At 40.4% G+C, this 15,318-nt stretch overlaps 2 protein-coding genes across 5 annotated transcripts in view; one reads left to right on the plus strand and one right to left on the minus strand.

The window, feature by feature from the left end:
* Positions 1-8,077, plus strand: part of Nost (Nostrin) — a 17,013-nt gene extending 8,936 nt beyond the window's left edge. Inside the window, exons 2-10 of one of the 4 annotated variants that reach the window (XM_017908949.1) lie at positions 1-626; positions 828-1,454; positions 5,244-5,332; positions 5,595-5,674; positions 5,802-5,926; positions 6,333-6,797; positions 6,870-7,199; positions 7,373-7,525; positions 7,643-8,068. In XM_017908949.1, the coding sequence (XP_017764438.1) occupies positions 1-626; positions 828-1,454; positions 5,244-5,332; positions 5,595-5,674; positions 5,802-5,926; positions 6,333-6,797; positions 6,870-7,199; positions 7,373-7,525; positions 7,643-8,068 (2,921 nt within the window). Of the gene's footprint in view, positions 1,455-5,243; positions 5,333-5,594; positions 5,675-5,801; positions 5,927-6,332; positions 6,798-6,869; positions 7,200-7,372; positions 7,526-7,642 lie in introns of all 4 variants that reach the window. The other 3 variants (XM_017908947.1, XM_017908948.1, XM_017908950.1) reach the window with 3 other exon arrangements.
* A 25-nt stretch (positions 8,078-8,102) lies between these two features.
* Rrp6 (exosome component Rrp6) lies at positions 8,103-14,953 on the minus strand. Its single transcript, XM_017908906.1, has 13 exons — positions 14,732-14,953; positions 14,388-14,633; positions 12,797-14,302; positions 12,133-12,665; positions 11,854-12,010; positions 11,763-11,781; positions 10,494-10,948; positions 10,171-10,274; positions 9,778-10,085; positions 9,609-9,704; positions 9,281-9,526; positions 9,040-9,122; positions 8,103-8,976 (listed from the first exon to the last, which is right to left on the minus strand). The coding sequence occupies exons 1-12, from the start codon at positions 14,858-14,860 to the stop codon at positions 9,049-9,051; spliced, it is 3,873 nt and encodes a 1,290-aa protein (XP_017764395.1). The 5' UTR covers positions 14,861-14,953; the 3' UTR covers positions 8,103-8,976; positions 9,040-9,048.
* Positions 14,954-15,318: the final 365 nt, after the last annotated feature.

Raw genomic sequence — 15,318 nt, forward strand, 5'->3', positions numbered from 1 at the left:
GAATGCCGAAGATCAGCTTCAGTTTCCTGCACGCGGAGGACAAAAGTCAGAGGTCCGTCCTCGAGCGTACGCTCGCGACCACGAGGATGGAGGAGAAGGACGGGGATGCGTCGGTGTGCACGCAAAACGAATTGTACGACTTTCCTAGGAATTCGTACGTCCTCGATGAAATGGAAAGCGAGAAAGTGGTAGAAAGCGAGCGCGAACGCGAGACAGAAACGGACGGTAACGAGATGCGCGGCACGAGTGGAGAGATACATCAGGCGGAATCGGGAGAAATTGAGAACGAGAAGGACGACGGAAACGGAGCCGATTCGTCGCGAGGGTGGCGCGATGCGTCGCTGGATGCGTCGCCCGATGCGTGCGACGAGAAGGTCCGGGAAGAAATCGCGTCGGAGAAAGCGAGCGACCGGACGATCAAGATCGATTCGAACGGAAAAATGGATCCGTACGATCGTGCGAACCGATCGTCGAGGTCGCTCAAGTATGGAAAGAAGAAGTACGACAGATCGGAGAGCGACGGAAACGATGCTGGATTCGTCTCGATGTCGGGCTCTTATTCCGATCCCGAGTGCTCCAACGACGCTTTTTCCAACGTCTCCCGACGAAACGGACGTTATCCCAAGGTATCACCGACGACCGTGTCTCGATCGAACTCGGTTCGATCGGACCCGGCGATAAAGCCTATTCGAATCCGAAGCTTCGAATCGTTCGATCGATCTTCGACTCGAAACGCGGGAGAAGCTAGGAAAGATTTATCGCTGAGCCCGATCACCGGTTACCGATCGGTTTCTCCTCGATCGAGAACGGACACCCTGAAATTGCAGAAACATCGGCTGGGAAAGGCATGGGAGAAAATGCGAAGCTGGCTACGCGACGAAACGTCTCGGATCAACGAGGTCGTGACTAAACACGCGAGGATGCAAGCGGTCGGCGCTCTTGCCGGCGAATCGCGCGCTTCAGCCGTCGTGAAGCGTAACTGCGCCTCTTACGATCTCGTCGCAGCGAAGACGCGGGAATCGGGATCGATCACCAAGGTCGAGGAATTCGGTATTACCTCCGTCTCGGAGGAGAACCCGAACTCGAAAACGCCCATCGTCGACGACGATTCGGACCATGCCGCTGATCACGCCGCTGATCACGCCGCTGATCGCGCCGCGGATCCTGACAACGACCACCTAGCGAAAAGCAACGGGAACGGTTTGAGAAAAATGATCGCCGGCTCGGTGAACGTCTTAAACGAGAAGAGCGGAGGGAGAGTCGATCCGGCCTCTTTCAGCATGGACAGGCTCTGCTCCGATACGGAAAACGACGAGACGGACCACGCGACCGCCGGAGAAATCGAGAGCAGGGATCATGCTCGAAAAGCCGGTTTAATTAAGAGGAGAATGCTGGGGTCAATCAGAGGGTTAATGGCCTCCACTCATCTTCTGCACATTCACGAGGCCGAAGAGGTACCAGTCCGAGTACATTGTTCTATTTCGTTACGCGCACCGAGCTCTTTCGTCTTGCTGGTAACTCGATCGCAACGTCGAATCGACGAAGTTACATTTTCACGGATTTTCACCAACTCCTCGAACCCCCTATCGAGGCTGCGAAAGACGTTTCGTGCTTCCATTCGCCATTCCCCGTCTCTCGTTCTCGTCGGTTCCCTCGTCGGAATTAACCGATCGATCGATCGATCATTCGCGACGGACCGCCAACCTCGTAATCAGCCCTTGCCGACCTGGTTTACTCCGCGACGAATGTTCGCGACAAAGCAGACGCGAACGATAGATGCGACTAGCGCACCGAAGAGACGATCAAAGCGAAGAAAGTGTGAGAAAGTTGGGCGGAGAAAATAACCGACTTTGTTCCTCCTGCGTGCTCGCTCGCTCGCGCGTTTGCTCGCGCTCTTGCTCGCGATAGTCGGATACGATCACGGCGTGTTTGCGTATTACGCGTATACGATGTACTTATGTATCGCGTATGACGCGCGATCGTGCCACGATCGAAGAAACACGTACGCGTCGCACTTTGATCAGACTCGCCTTCTTTTTTCGCCATTGGTTGACCTGCGCGACTCGGCGATAGACTCGTACACGGATTCGATAGTAGTACGTCCCTGGGCACACGAGCTTTTTCTTCGTGTCGTTTCGAAAACCGTTCCGACGCTCGATCGATCCGTTCGATCGGATTAGTAACGCCGGTCTATACCCGTTTACTTTGCGCTTCGATGTTTCGATACCGAAGGACCTACCTATACCGTATACCACGTACACTTTGTAGCATTCGAAGCAAGAATATTCCGAATACGAATACTTGCCGCGAAAGTATCCGTGAGTAGCTCATAACGACGTCGTTCCCATCGCTAATCCGATAGAGGAGCAGTGAATTCAGACTCTGTCATTGCCGTTTGTTTTCTCCGACGTGTATCGGGGAATCGCTCACGCGGTTAAGATACGAGATAATCGAATAGAAATTGCAGGTACGCGTGGAAAATTGAGCGTACGAAAGAAAGCAGAGACAGCAACGGGAGACCGTAGACTGCCAGGAGAGAAGAGGTACGCGCGTTAATAGCTAGCTACGGCGATAGTACCCGCGACCTCCGCGATTTCACCGTGTCACGTGAACCTAAGCCGAGGAAATCGCGAAGGTAAAAGGGAAAGGAACCGTACGCGTCGATCGCGATCTCTCGATCTTTCACCTCTGTTTTCCTTCGTGCAGATCTACCGTCGCTTTCTTCAGAAAACGACCAGAGATCTTTCCTCCTCGAAAGCTGGCTGAAAATTAGGCTTTTTCGCGGTTCGCGTTCCTAGTCCCACCAGTCATCGCGCGAGCAATCGAACGCGTTAGCCTATCGCCTACCGATCTCGCCTCTCCTCACGAGATTTCCTTAAAGATCTCTTACTCGATTATTCGAATATTCGAGCGCGTCAACGAATCCTTAGAATCCCATTCCACGTTTTACGAGTTTCAGCCGCATTTCGAGCCAGTCTTTGATTCCTCAAGGTCTGGGTCAGGTGAATCGTGCCACCGGTTCTCAACGTTCCAAACGCTATTCCTATTTCTCTGCGAGTCGTCGTTGTACTCGCGTTTGCAAAACGGATCGATCGAGACTATCTTCTTACGATTAACAAGCCTCGCTGCCTTGGGTGTCGCCGGAAAGACTTGCAGACGAACACGAACCACCTGTTACACGCGCTAGCCTATTTCTTCCGCCACTGTGGTATACCTGCGTACGCGTATGCTGTTCTATCGCCGTAATATTCAATCCGACGTATTAATTAACCTTTTACTTGGAAACGTTTCGACACCGATATTCACCTGGCTTTGATTTCATTTTATTCTCCGCCTTATCTAGTCTCGCTTCGCTTCCACGAGTTTCTTTTCAAACGGCTCGCGCCAAGTTTTTCGAAACTTCCTGCCCGACGATTTTACTTTCTTCCCTTGTCTCGGAAGATGGATCGTAGGAAAGTCGATCTCTCATCGCGCGATGTTTAATTGATCTTTCTTTCGCGGCCAACACGCGACCGGTGCACCAGGCATTTGTAAGCACGCGAAAGGGTAAATATTTTATCTCGGAACACGATCGATCGTATCAATCGTTCGACGCGATATCGCGATCGATATTACAATCGTGATATTACAATTTTACAAAGGTCATTGTTTCCCACGAAAATTGCTCGGTGATTCAACGATAAATATCGTTTATCGCTTTATCCGCCGAACGAATTACGAATCCTTGGCGTTGGTTATCTTATTCAGTGATGTAAATAACTCGGAATAAGCATTCGGAGTAAACGAGAGCCGTTTACTCGCTTTAAGGAAAAATGAATTTTTCCAACAGCACGGTGCTGACTTGGAAAGTCGTTCGGCCAGAAACTTAGTTGAAAAGTTGAGCCGGGCGTAACGTCAGAAAATACCGGTAAATGACATTTCCGATAGCCTTTCTTCGACGCGGTCGTTAACGAAGAAAAAATATTTCAGGTATAAGACGGACTCGTAACGTACAGGAAAATCCAGCCGAGGTACCAGTGGTTCCCGTTGTAATCCAACCAGAAATAAAAGCGAAAAATTTCGCGCCTACCCGTGACCGGTTTCCGTTCACCGTGAAATTTTCCCTTTGATCGATAAATTTCCGACTATCTATACTTGTCGGTGTTCTCGCGTAGGGCTGCAAATTTCGCGGATTATCTCGATGAAAAACGCGCCGCATACTCGAACGGAGAATACTCGGAGGATCGGGCACGAGTACTCGATTAGCGAGTAATAAACGAACAAAGACAGCTACTTTCTACTTTTAATTAACTTTGTTGTTTCTCCGCTTCTCCCGTGCGATCTCTTCTTTATAACGCTCACGCTTTACGACCACCGTTAATCTCATACGCGTACCTACCGCCCATTACGTATGTCGAAGGTTACGCTTATTTTCTTTCTTCCATTATCCGTTTCGTTATGACCAAACATCGCCGTGATATGTCGGTGCCGCGGTTAGACGTTGCGCGATTTCAGTGCAATCGAAATGGAACAGAAACCGTGTTCGGGAGTTTACTTTTAACGATAATGTTTTACGATATTCGATATTATCGCTATTTTACCGCCGATAAACGTTTCGAAGTTTACGAGTACTCCAAAGTCAGGTTGCTGGTAATTCAGCTGTTGTTTCGAATCCGCTGTGACTTTCAAATCCAGCGAAAGAAATAAATCGCAGTCGAGAAAGTGTGCCGCTAAAAGAATCGTTTACACGCGTAAGATCTACGCGAGCGTGGGAAATTGATTTCATTGATCTTTCGTAGTAACTTCTCTGCATCGTTAAGGTGTAATTAAACGCACCGCTATCTCTTCGCTAGCTTTTATTCCCTCGCGTGGCCGTGGAAGGAGGAGAACGTCAGAGATCGGTAGAACCTACGTACATTTATTACGCTATCCGTAATATCCGTATCGAATGGTCTCGTTTGTTCGTTTCAACGGGAATACCGATACGCGCGTGAAACGGAAGCACGTTTACGGTAATCGTGGCTGTTTCCGCTAATCCAGAAACCCAACGTCACCGGTCAAACACATGGCCAAAAGAAATCGTCATAACTCGCTCGCTACGGACGTTGGAAATGTTGCATCTCGCGAGCTACGACGCGAGGTTACCGCTATTTTCTGCGTCCCCTATAAGTACCACGATCATTCGAGCGTAGAATGAACTGGCTGCAAGTGTTTGGCCTCGAAAGGAGAAAAAGCAGAGAATTAACGTTGCTTTCTGCTTGCAGGGAGGACAAGGTGGATTCGAGGATGTTCGAAGGTACGTGAAACAGGGCGGCGACTTCTGTAAGGAACTGGCGTCGATCCTGCACGAAAGGTGAATTCCTTTGCTTATCGTCTTGCTCGCTCGTTGCTACCATCGCACTGTATAATATAGTTACGCGACTAAATATTTTACCACTCTTTTTTTCTCTCTCCTTTTTTCTTTTTTTTTTTCTCTCCTCTCTTCTCTTTTCTTTCTATGCATGCAACGCGCGTTTATCTCCGCATTCGTAATTTGCTTTTTACGTAGCTAGCGATACGTAACCGGGACAGCTTGTAAAAACATGCGAACGTTCGTTTGTCTTTCCTCGTTTCAGAGCGGAATTAGAAGCGACTTATGCCAAAGGACTGAGCAAATTGAGCAACAAACTGACTAAAGCTTGCGCAAAGGATCAAGGTAACGATCCATTCGTTAAAAGATAATTCAATTTTTGATTATTATTTGCTGGTTATGTGGCGGTTATTTGACGACTGCGAGACGAAAGACCAGTTCTAAATGTTACCGGTGACTTTTGCAAACGCAGGTGGTAACGGTAGCGGAGGCGTGAACGAGGCATGGAGATGCGTCGGCGAGGAGATGGAGGCTGCCGCAGAAGCTCACAGGATCTGGGGAATAACGCTCAGCGAACAACTCGCCAAACCGCTTAGAGTAAGTTCCGTTTCATGGAAGCCTGCTTCCGATCGCGTGCGCCGAGCTTTCAAGGTGAATCATCGATTCCATCCACTCTAATCGCTTATTATCAACGATCGTTATCACCGGTGCTATTATCGTTAACACCAGTTCATAAGTGATTTTTCTCCCTATCGACTCTGTCGAGAAAAACTACGAGTACGCAGTTATCCGTAATAGAGAGATATAATACGTTATCTGGCGTCGATGTTCGAAACGTGACAAGTATAACGTCTCTTCCTTTCTTTCTTCGTATCCATGCAAATGCAAGCGCGATCGCCGAGCATTCATCGTCGAGAATGATCGCTCGAGGATGCGAAGAGGCGTTAAAGAGGTGTTCAACAGGCGTTAAAGATACGTTAAATAGACGTTTACGTATTCGTAGGTAGGAGTAGCAGAGGCTCAAGGACGCTCGAGAAAATCTATCGAGAATTCCGTGGACAAAGCTGGAAAGTCTCTTCACGAATGGCGTAACGTCGCGATAAAAAGCAAGAAGCAAAGTTTCGCTTGTGCGCGAGAAAACGAGAGGTTACAAGACATAGCGAGGTTGCAATCGATCAGTCAGAGTCAGCAGAGCAATAACAAATCATCGACCCATCATATGACGGAGAAGGAGGCTACCAAGCTCGAGACGAGGAGGAGAAAGGCCGAAGATTCTTCCCGTAGGGCGGACACGGAGTTTTACACGGTGAGCGTGAGAGCTGAAAGAGCTAGGCTCGAGTATGAAAGCACCATGAGGAAAGGAGCTAAACAAATGGAACTTCTCGAAGAGGAACGACTGAGCGCTCTTAAAGATATCGCCAACGTTTATTTAGCCCATCTGCAAGCTTTGGCTCCCCGTCTGCTACAAGTACGCTTCTTTTTCATACGAGACTTGTATTTTGTTACGAGGTTCGATTAACATCGATCATCTTTCTTGCAGAGTGCAGACCGTTTGGCAGCTCCTATACGCAACTGTAACGTGTCTCAAGATATCGAGATCTTGAAGAATCTTATACGCCGAGTAGAAAGCAACGATGGTTGCAATTCCGAGCAATTGCTGCCGGATTTCTATGCCGAACACGTTACTCTAGCGATGAACAGAGAACGTCGGAAACAATCGTTGGTAAGAGTCCTTCATCTGATTAGGCAGGACTTGGAGCGAGAAAGGCGTGGCAGAGAAGGTTTGGAAACTCTTCATAGAGCTTTTATCGCAACACCGGCATTCGCGGCAGATGAGAGCACGCAAAACGTCACGGAAAAGCTACACCATGTACGACTACTTTTATATCTTTTCTTTCTTTTTCTTCCTTTTTCCTCCTTTTTCCTCCTTTTTCCTCCTTTTTCCTCCTTTTTCCTCCTTTTTCCTCCTTTTTCCTCCTTTTCTCGTTTCTTCTTAAACGATACACCGAGTTAAAAATCTGCTAACTTATTCTATTCTTCTAGATGCGTTCAATGTTACTGTATTTAGAGGCAGCGAGGTACAAAGTTGGAGGGACGTTAGCGGAAGTAGAAGGTAGTAAACGTGGCAAACATCCTTTGGCAGAGCATATCTTAGTTTCTAGGGATAAACAGGGTTTGCAACAAAGTGTCCTCAAGGTAAGCGCTAGCCGCGAACAAATTTTTTCGATTCGCGTGTTACTAGAAATTACTATTAGCGAACGAGTCGAGTGAAACGATGAGAATAAAAGACACTGCGTGCATACCTTTCCACAGATTCCTTCTTGGGCAAAGAATGAGTCTTTTGAAATTCAGGACGATGAAGACGAAATAGATGTTCATCTCGGTATCGTAAAGGATCACGATACCGAGAGTCGTCATTGGGCCGATCGCACAGCTGGCGATGGAAACTCGGAGAATCCACCAGACGAAGATGACTTTAGTGATTTCGATGAATTCAGCAGCCAATCCGAAGATAATAATAATCAAGACGTCGATGTCGCTGAAACGAGTGGTAAATCCGACGGAACGGAACAATGTAGAGCGATTTATCAGTATTCGGCAAATTTAAACGACGAGCTCAGCCTAAGTCCTGGAGACTTGATAACGGTGCATCAGAAGCAATCGGATGGTTGGTGGATAGGCGAGTGTAGAGGTCGAACTGGAATATTTCCAGCCACTTACGTTCAAGTTATTCATTGATTTCTCGCTTTATCGAAAATTAAAACCTCAAGTATTTTTTTTTTTTTTCCTCTGATACTAAACCGAGGAAAAAGAAGAGCAAATGCCAGTGCGATGTGATCAGAATGGGGATAGGAGCGGATATGATATATGTGTAGAGATACGTGAAAACTATAGAAACGTAATTGAAAATGCAAAGAGTGAATGACAATGAAAGATATCGATTATACAGATCCGCAAACTACCAAAGTACGCTTGAAATTCAAACGTAACATTTTTAAATGATAAATTTGACTGTACAGATCGACATTTCTTTGTTGTATTTCGATACTGAATCGTATTGACTGTAGTAACGAATACTGCACAATACGAAATAGTACGACGCACCAAAAAAGCTGTTATAGTCTACGGGAATATTTGTTAAATGTGTACACGTGTTTGGTACATTCTTCTTAAAAAGCAAGTTACTAAATATTTGTTCACGTTAATAAAGTGCCAATGATAGAATATATAAAAATTGTGCGGAATGCACGAATTTAACTTGGAACAAAGTTAATATTTTCGTCACAATATCATATGTAATAATTTGAAAAAATAAATTTGTACAACGAAGTATATCTTTCTGTTTGTATAACTTGCGCATTATAATTTATGATTCATTTGTATTATTAATATATATAAATATGTATGTGCGTGTGAATATGAATCGAAGTCAGTGTTGTGTAGAACGTAAACGTATGTAAAATAATTAACGGAAGAAGAAAGTAGGCGTTGTTTCTTCTTTAGATAATCGAAGACTGCTTATTTACGCAGCATCCACGCTAAATAATCAAATTAACTAGCGTGACATGTATATAACTTGTTTAATTTTCGAAATTTTATTGTAAATAATACTTAGCTGCATTTAATAGCTTAAATGTTGTATGTAACTGAAATTCCAATTAAAATTCTTTTATTTATCAATCAAATAATATATTTACTAATTTACTCACTTATACATCTCAATCGTAAAGTTCGTTTGCGTAATCTCTCTCCAACTGAATTATTACTTCATCGATTATGCGAGTGTCGTTAACTATAAAGATTAACAAATAGATCGCTGTAAGTGGCAAGTTTTTCACCGCATACAAATTTATCAAAGACATCTCAATATCACAATGAATACAATATGATATGTGTTTTATACGATTCTTAATCTTAATTTATACTATTTAGTAATTTGATACAACTTACTGCAAAATGGTGCAGCGCCGGATGTAGCGACAAAAAACGTTCCCCGCTGAGAATAATTAATCGCATTTATACCCATTTCAGTACAATTGTCCCAGTTGCAAGATTCCGCTGATGTTTGCATCAAGCTTCGATACGATAAATTCCAATGATGCGCCCAAAATGTACAATTGCGTCTAACCTCGGATATCAAAGATTCCGTCAAGTAAATATACGAACGTCCATGACTGCATATAGATTTGTTAATTGCTAAAAACCGATCAATATTTTATTTCAATGAAAATCCATCGATGATAAGGAATACTCTTAAACGTGTTCAGCGAAAATCTACCTCGAATAGGAATTGGTAAGTATTCGAAATACGAAGAATCAACCCGTAGGCAACCCGGTTGACTTCTACCACCGTTAGGATAGAAATCAACATGTCCTAATAAAAGCACATAATTTCTACAATAACATAAAATACAATGCAATATCCATAACGTATAAAAATATCAAACCTATTGGTTCTGGTAAACCTAATCCAATTTCAGAAAGCAGTCTACCGTTGGTGTGAATAACATCGACGAACGATGCATCGGATTTGTGAAGCTTCATCGTAGAGTCTGCATTTTTGAAACAAGGTTGTGCAGGATCCAAACCTGTTATCCTCTGGACTTTCCATTTACTCTGTCTCTTTTTTAGCTCTTTCGCAGCGAAACCGCAAATATGTGCACCAAGGCTATGCCCTATTAGATGTAATGGACCCCAATTATCGTTGCCGGAACCATTTTGAGCAATTGTTGCATTTTCTATGCGTTCTAAAAATCTTCATGAAACAGTACAACTATATAAGTTTATTCACCAAACGTATTCAGCAACTACATCTTTACAAATAGCGGTAAAAAGCATACCTTGAAATTTTATACCCTATTTGTCTTGTATTAACCACCGCTCTGTAATAATTCCAAGTATTACCTCCAGCACTCCAATCTACAACTATGACATTAACGTCCCTCTAAAAGACATAAAAAGGAAAACAAAAAAAGTTATTTACATATTTGTAAAAGATAAACAATTTAATGCCAAAGATTATGAAGTTGATAATGATAATAATAATAATGTCAATACCTACGATTCGTTGAATAAATTTAACTCTGTTTATTCTTAAAAAATTTTCATACATGCAGAATAAATAATACTTTATAACAGAAAAAGAACAAAAATTGCAATCTACCCATTGCAGGAACGATTTCTCCATCTCAGTAATCCATGATTGTTGGCCATGGGATAAGAATCCATGAACTATCACGATTGTCCTCCGTTCGATTTGAAAATCTGTCCACTCCAAACCAAATTGTTTACCAAATGATACCCGAACGCGTTGTGGTTGTTTTCTTGAAGAAAGGAAAAATTTAACATCCACATCCGCATTTGTTCCGTTTCTAACAAAAAACCATCCTAAAAGTGTAGCTAATCCTTTTCCTAAACCAAAACAATCCACTTGATTTGAGTCAGAATCTATTCGAGAATCGATAAAAGTTGAGGAATTCGAGAGCGTAAACAAAAAATCGGACAAACTGTTGTTATCAAAAACCAACGAATTGTTATCAACATGCTGCAAACTTTTATTTATGTCTGTACTTTCTTCCAAATCTTGATTATGTACGACAGAAATTAACATGACGAGAACTATTATAAACCACATCATTTTCCTTACTGATTTTCTTATTGTAATAATAAACGTATATAACGTATAATGGCACGATAAATACATATAACGGAAAAAGTTGAAGTCATGACCTAGCGATAATACAGTTTACATTACCAATTTCAAGTCGAACAATATCTCAAACCGATTTAAAGATTTATTACTTTTCCCTTTCATATGTTATTCAAATCATAGAAAAGAACTTTTACTAATAAATATTAAAAAATGAATTCGATATATTTTTATTTATTATATTTGTGTTTTTGAAAATCTATAAATTATTTATAACAATTGTACACACGCTACTAATTTACAAAACGAAATGTTACATCATTATTTTATGTGGCTTTCTTTTTTATTAATAAAAAAGGTGTGTGTGTATATATATATATTATGTATATATCTTTTTTTATACGTATCACTATTATCAAATTAGTTTAAAACTTTTTAAAATTTATAATATCCTCATAAATCGAAATATTTATGGAAAAGAAATATTAATATAAATACATAACAAAATAATGATTTTTATAATAATTGCATAGGATAAAAATATTAAATATACTCCCATTGAAGTATCTAGTTTATGTCATTCCAAAATATTATTCAGAAGTGTATCTACATGTATTTGTTACATGTCATTTGGATACAATACAAAGAAAGCCATGTTATCGCGTAACCTTAATTTTTTTTACATTCGTCCATACGATATAAGATAATATATTCTGTTGTAAAATCGTTAAGAGATTGCAAACTAAATTTAAATATTCAGTTTTTGCTTCTTCCTTTTTCGAGTTCTTTCTTTTTTCCTCTTCTGCAAAAGTTACAAAATTAAACACTGGTACTTGTAATATAAGTCCACAAAATAAATGATATATATTCTTACCATTGTTTGTTCAAATTTTACTTGGTTAGACGTATCTTTACTGCCTCCTTGGAAAGTACTAAAATCTACCGTTTTATAATCGAACGTTTTCGATGGTATCATCCCTTTCTTTTCTAAATCTTTCATTACACTTTGTTTCTCCCCCTTTTTTCTTGGTCTACGAGTAAATTCAATATGTTAATAATTCGTTTCTATTTAAAACTAATAACTACTCTTATTAAAATGGATAAAATTGATAACTGAGAAAACAATGAATCCAGTGTGTCTCAATACACCTACCGTAATGAATTAACGGATTTGTTATTCGAAGCTTCTCCTTGATTTTTTGACGTAGTTTCTTGTATACTTTGTTCTTCTCTTAAACGTTCAGTTTCATTTAATCTTTGTTTCATCCCTTGAGGAATCCTAGTTTCTAATGTCGGTATCGGAGTAGACAAATTACATTCAGCTTTGTCCTCTTTTATTTCATAATGTTTATTGATATTTGAATCTCGTTTCTTTTTACGATCCGGCAGCTGGCTCAATGTAATCTGAGGTGGTTTTCTCGACAATTCCGATGTGTTTTCATCTGACTGTGTTTTAGAAACTTCCTTAAAATGTTCATAAACTCTCTGTTTGCTCTCTGTAATCGCCTCTTCTTCTTTCTTCAATTTATTCAAACGATCTTCTTCTTCTTGTCTCTCTTTCTCTATTTTCCGTGCTTCTTCTTCTGCTAGCATAGGTATAACTCGTTTATACCGTTCAAATGGACTTACAAAAACAAATCGTTTTTTCTTAGAGCTTTCTTGCTCAATCTTCTCTACTTCCTCAACCTGTAAGCAAACAAATAAGTACTAAAATTATAAGTATAATTATTAAAATTGTATCAAATGTAACTTTTTCTTCTCTTTTCCGTTTCTTAAACTTTAATGTAAAATAATTATCTTTATTACTCATGCATCACCTCAGAAGTAGTTGGACTATCGAAGACAGTCACCGTATGCTTTGCAGCAATATTTAAATCTGATGTTTCTAATATGCTAACTTCGTCTAATAAACATGGTAGATCAGCTCTTATTTCCATATCACTGGGAATATCATGAGGAGAATACATCCACACTTCTGTGCTGGTAATGTTCCTTTGTGTCAATCTTTGCCTAATGTCTTCTAAAACTGGTTTAGTAACTGGCTGTTCTCTAGCTTTCAATATTATTTTGTGCAGTTTTAATAAATTCTGTCTAACCAAAGGAGGAATAGAGTCACAGCATGCTAGAATTCCTTGCATTTCACGAGGTAATGTTTCAGCTATATTTAACAGCATATGATTTGGCAAAACGTAACCAATACTATCATCTTCGTGTCTAGCAATATCATCCCTCCATTTATGTAATTCTCTTAAAGCATAAAGTTGTTTATTATTAAATAGTTTGTGACTCTTTCTGTACATATTCATGTAACTCTCCTCTGTCCATGCTGGTTTTACATAAGTTTTCTTACAAATCTCCGTGCTTCTGTCATATACAGCTTTCAAAATGTTAATCTGTCCATTAGAAGCATCTATTAAAGCATTTTTCAATATATCCTTTATATACAATAAGTAATGCGTGTCTTCTCTAGCATATTTCACAAGTTTCTCCGGTAAAGGTCTTATGCGCCAATCGGCCATTTGAAAATATTTATTAGGATCTACATGACAGTAACATTTTAATAAATATGCTAAACTTAAGTATGGCAGATTAAGTTGTTTCGCCGCTTGATGCGTATCAAACATATTAACAACATAGAGAGATAAATCTTTCTGAAGCCATTGGATGTCTAAATCTGCTCCATGAAACACTTTTAATATGGTAGGCTTAGTAAAAATCTCATTTAACTCGTGCAACTCAGATCGCAATGACAGAGTATCTACCAAATAATCTGTATCTCCCGTTGAAATTTGCATTAAACAAGTTATTCCTTGGAAACTTCTATACGAATGATGTTCCAAATCTACAGCAATTTCTTTGTGTTGTTTCAAATCTTCCAACAATAATTTAATATCCGATGACTCTTTGATCATTACCAATGGTGTTTCTTCCATCGATTTATATTTCACAGGTTCGGATTTTTTCAACTGATCATTAGGAGGGACAAACATATCCAGCTCATATTCATAAGGATGGCAGAATACTTCACCATTTTCACCCTCTTCCAGATATATAGCCAATGGTTTTAAAGAATTCGGTTTGTCATTAATCCTAGGACACCAAGGTTTGTAACTATTATCAATTTTATCTTTGAACAGCAACTGTGGTCTTTGAATGTTTTTGCCAGCTAATAAACATATAGATTGGTCAGTCTTTGTATCTTGCGGTGGCTGACAAATTCGTTTGTTCCATCCGCAATTGATCGATTGTCTGTCTGCACGTGATATCACCAATTCTACTCCAGAAACCTTGCTAATGCCACAATCTTCGTCCATTAAAGCATTCTGTGATATGCAAAACTCTATATTCGTAAACCATGGAATGTAAATACGAAAATATAAAAAAGATTTCATTCCTATAAAAACTTACAGCTCGATCCAAAAGTACGTCATTAGTTTCTAATAAAAGTTCAAATCTTTCTTCGACATCTCTATTCGAAATACTGGTCTTTATATCTGCAGCACTCACAATGTGCTGCATAATATTTAGTAACAATTTTTTATTTTCATCCTTAGCTATGCAAAAGTCGGGAAAACACGAGTAGTAATTGAAATTTGAACCAATAGGTAAATTATTGGCAACTTTAATCCCAAGTCTTATGGTATCGTATGCTTCCTAGAATGTAATAATAATTTATTATACTTTCCCTTGATGTAGTGTAGGTAAAGGTAAGAAAAATTTTCGACTCAACAGTTCGATAAGTTTGGTCATACCTGAACGTAATCATGAAAGCTCGCATACCCAGGTAAAATTTGGTTAACTTCCTCATTTTCATTTTCATTTTCTTGAATTTCATTTTCTAATTCTTGACAATTGCCATTCCAATCTTCCGTACAATCCATACTGTTAATTACAATTCGTAACACCTACTCTTTCGCGTTGTAATTACTTGACAGAGTGAAGAAAACGTAAAAAATTACGATCCACTACATTCCTTTGAGAACGTAACACTACAATTTTCACGCTATAGCGCTATAGTACGAACACGAGGATACGTAGACCAGACTAACCACGAATAAAGTATAGACATCAGTTTTCTTCGAAGGGCATGTTAATCGATCTTGTCAAGCGTAACACGTGCTAATTTGAATGATTTCTTCGTCGACGAGATTTTTCATATTTCGCTGTTATTTAAATATAAAAAAGATTAAAACTCGAATAGCTTAATAACTGCGAATAGTAGCGGGAATAACAAAGAATTACGTTATATTGGTTCAACGATATTCTCGTTATACCAATAACACAGATTATAATACGGTACTACTTCGTGTATAATATATCTTTTTTTACGTAGCAATCT

The sequence above is a fragment of the Eufriesea mexicana genome, unplaced genomic scaffold (assembly GCF_001483705.2).
Source record: "Eufriesea mexicana isolate 0111107269 unplaced genomic scaffold, ASM148370v2 scaffold13881, whole genome shotgun sequence".
In the NCBI taxonomy this organism is placed as follows: domain Eukaryota; kingdom Metazoa; phylum Arthropoda; class Insecta; order Hymenoptera; family Apidae; genus Eufriesea; species Eufriesea mexicana.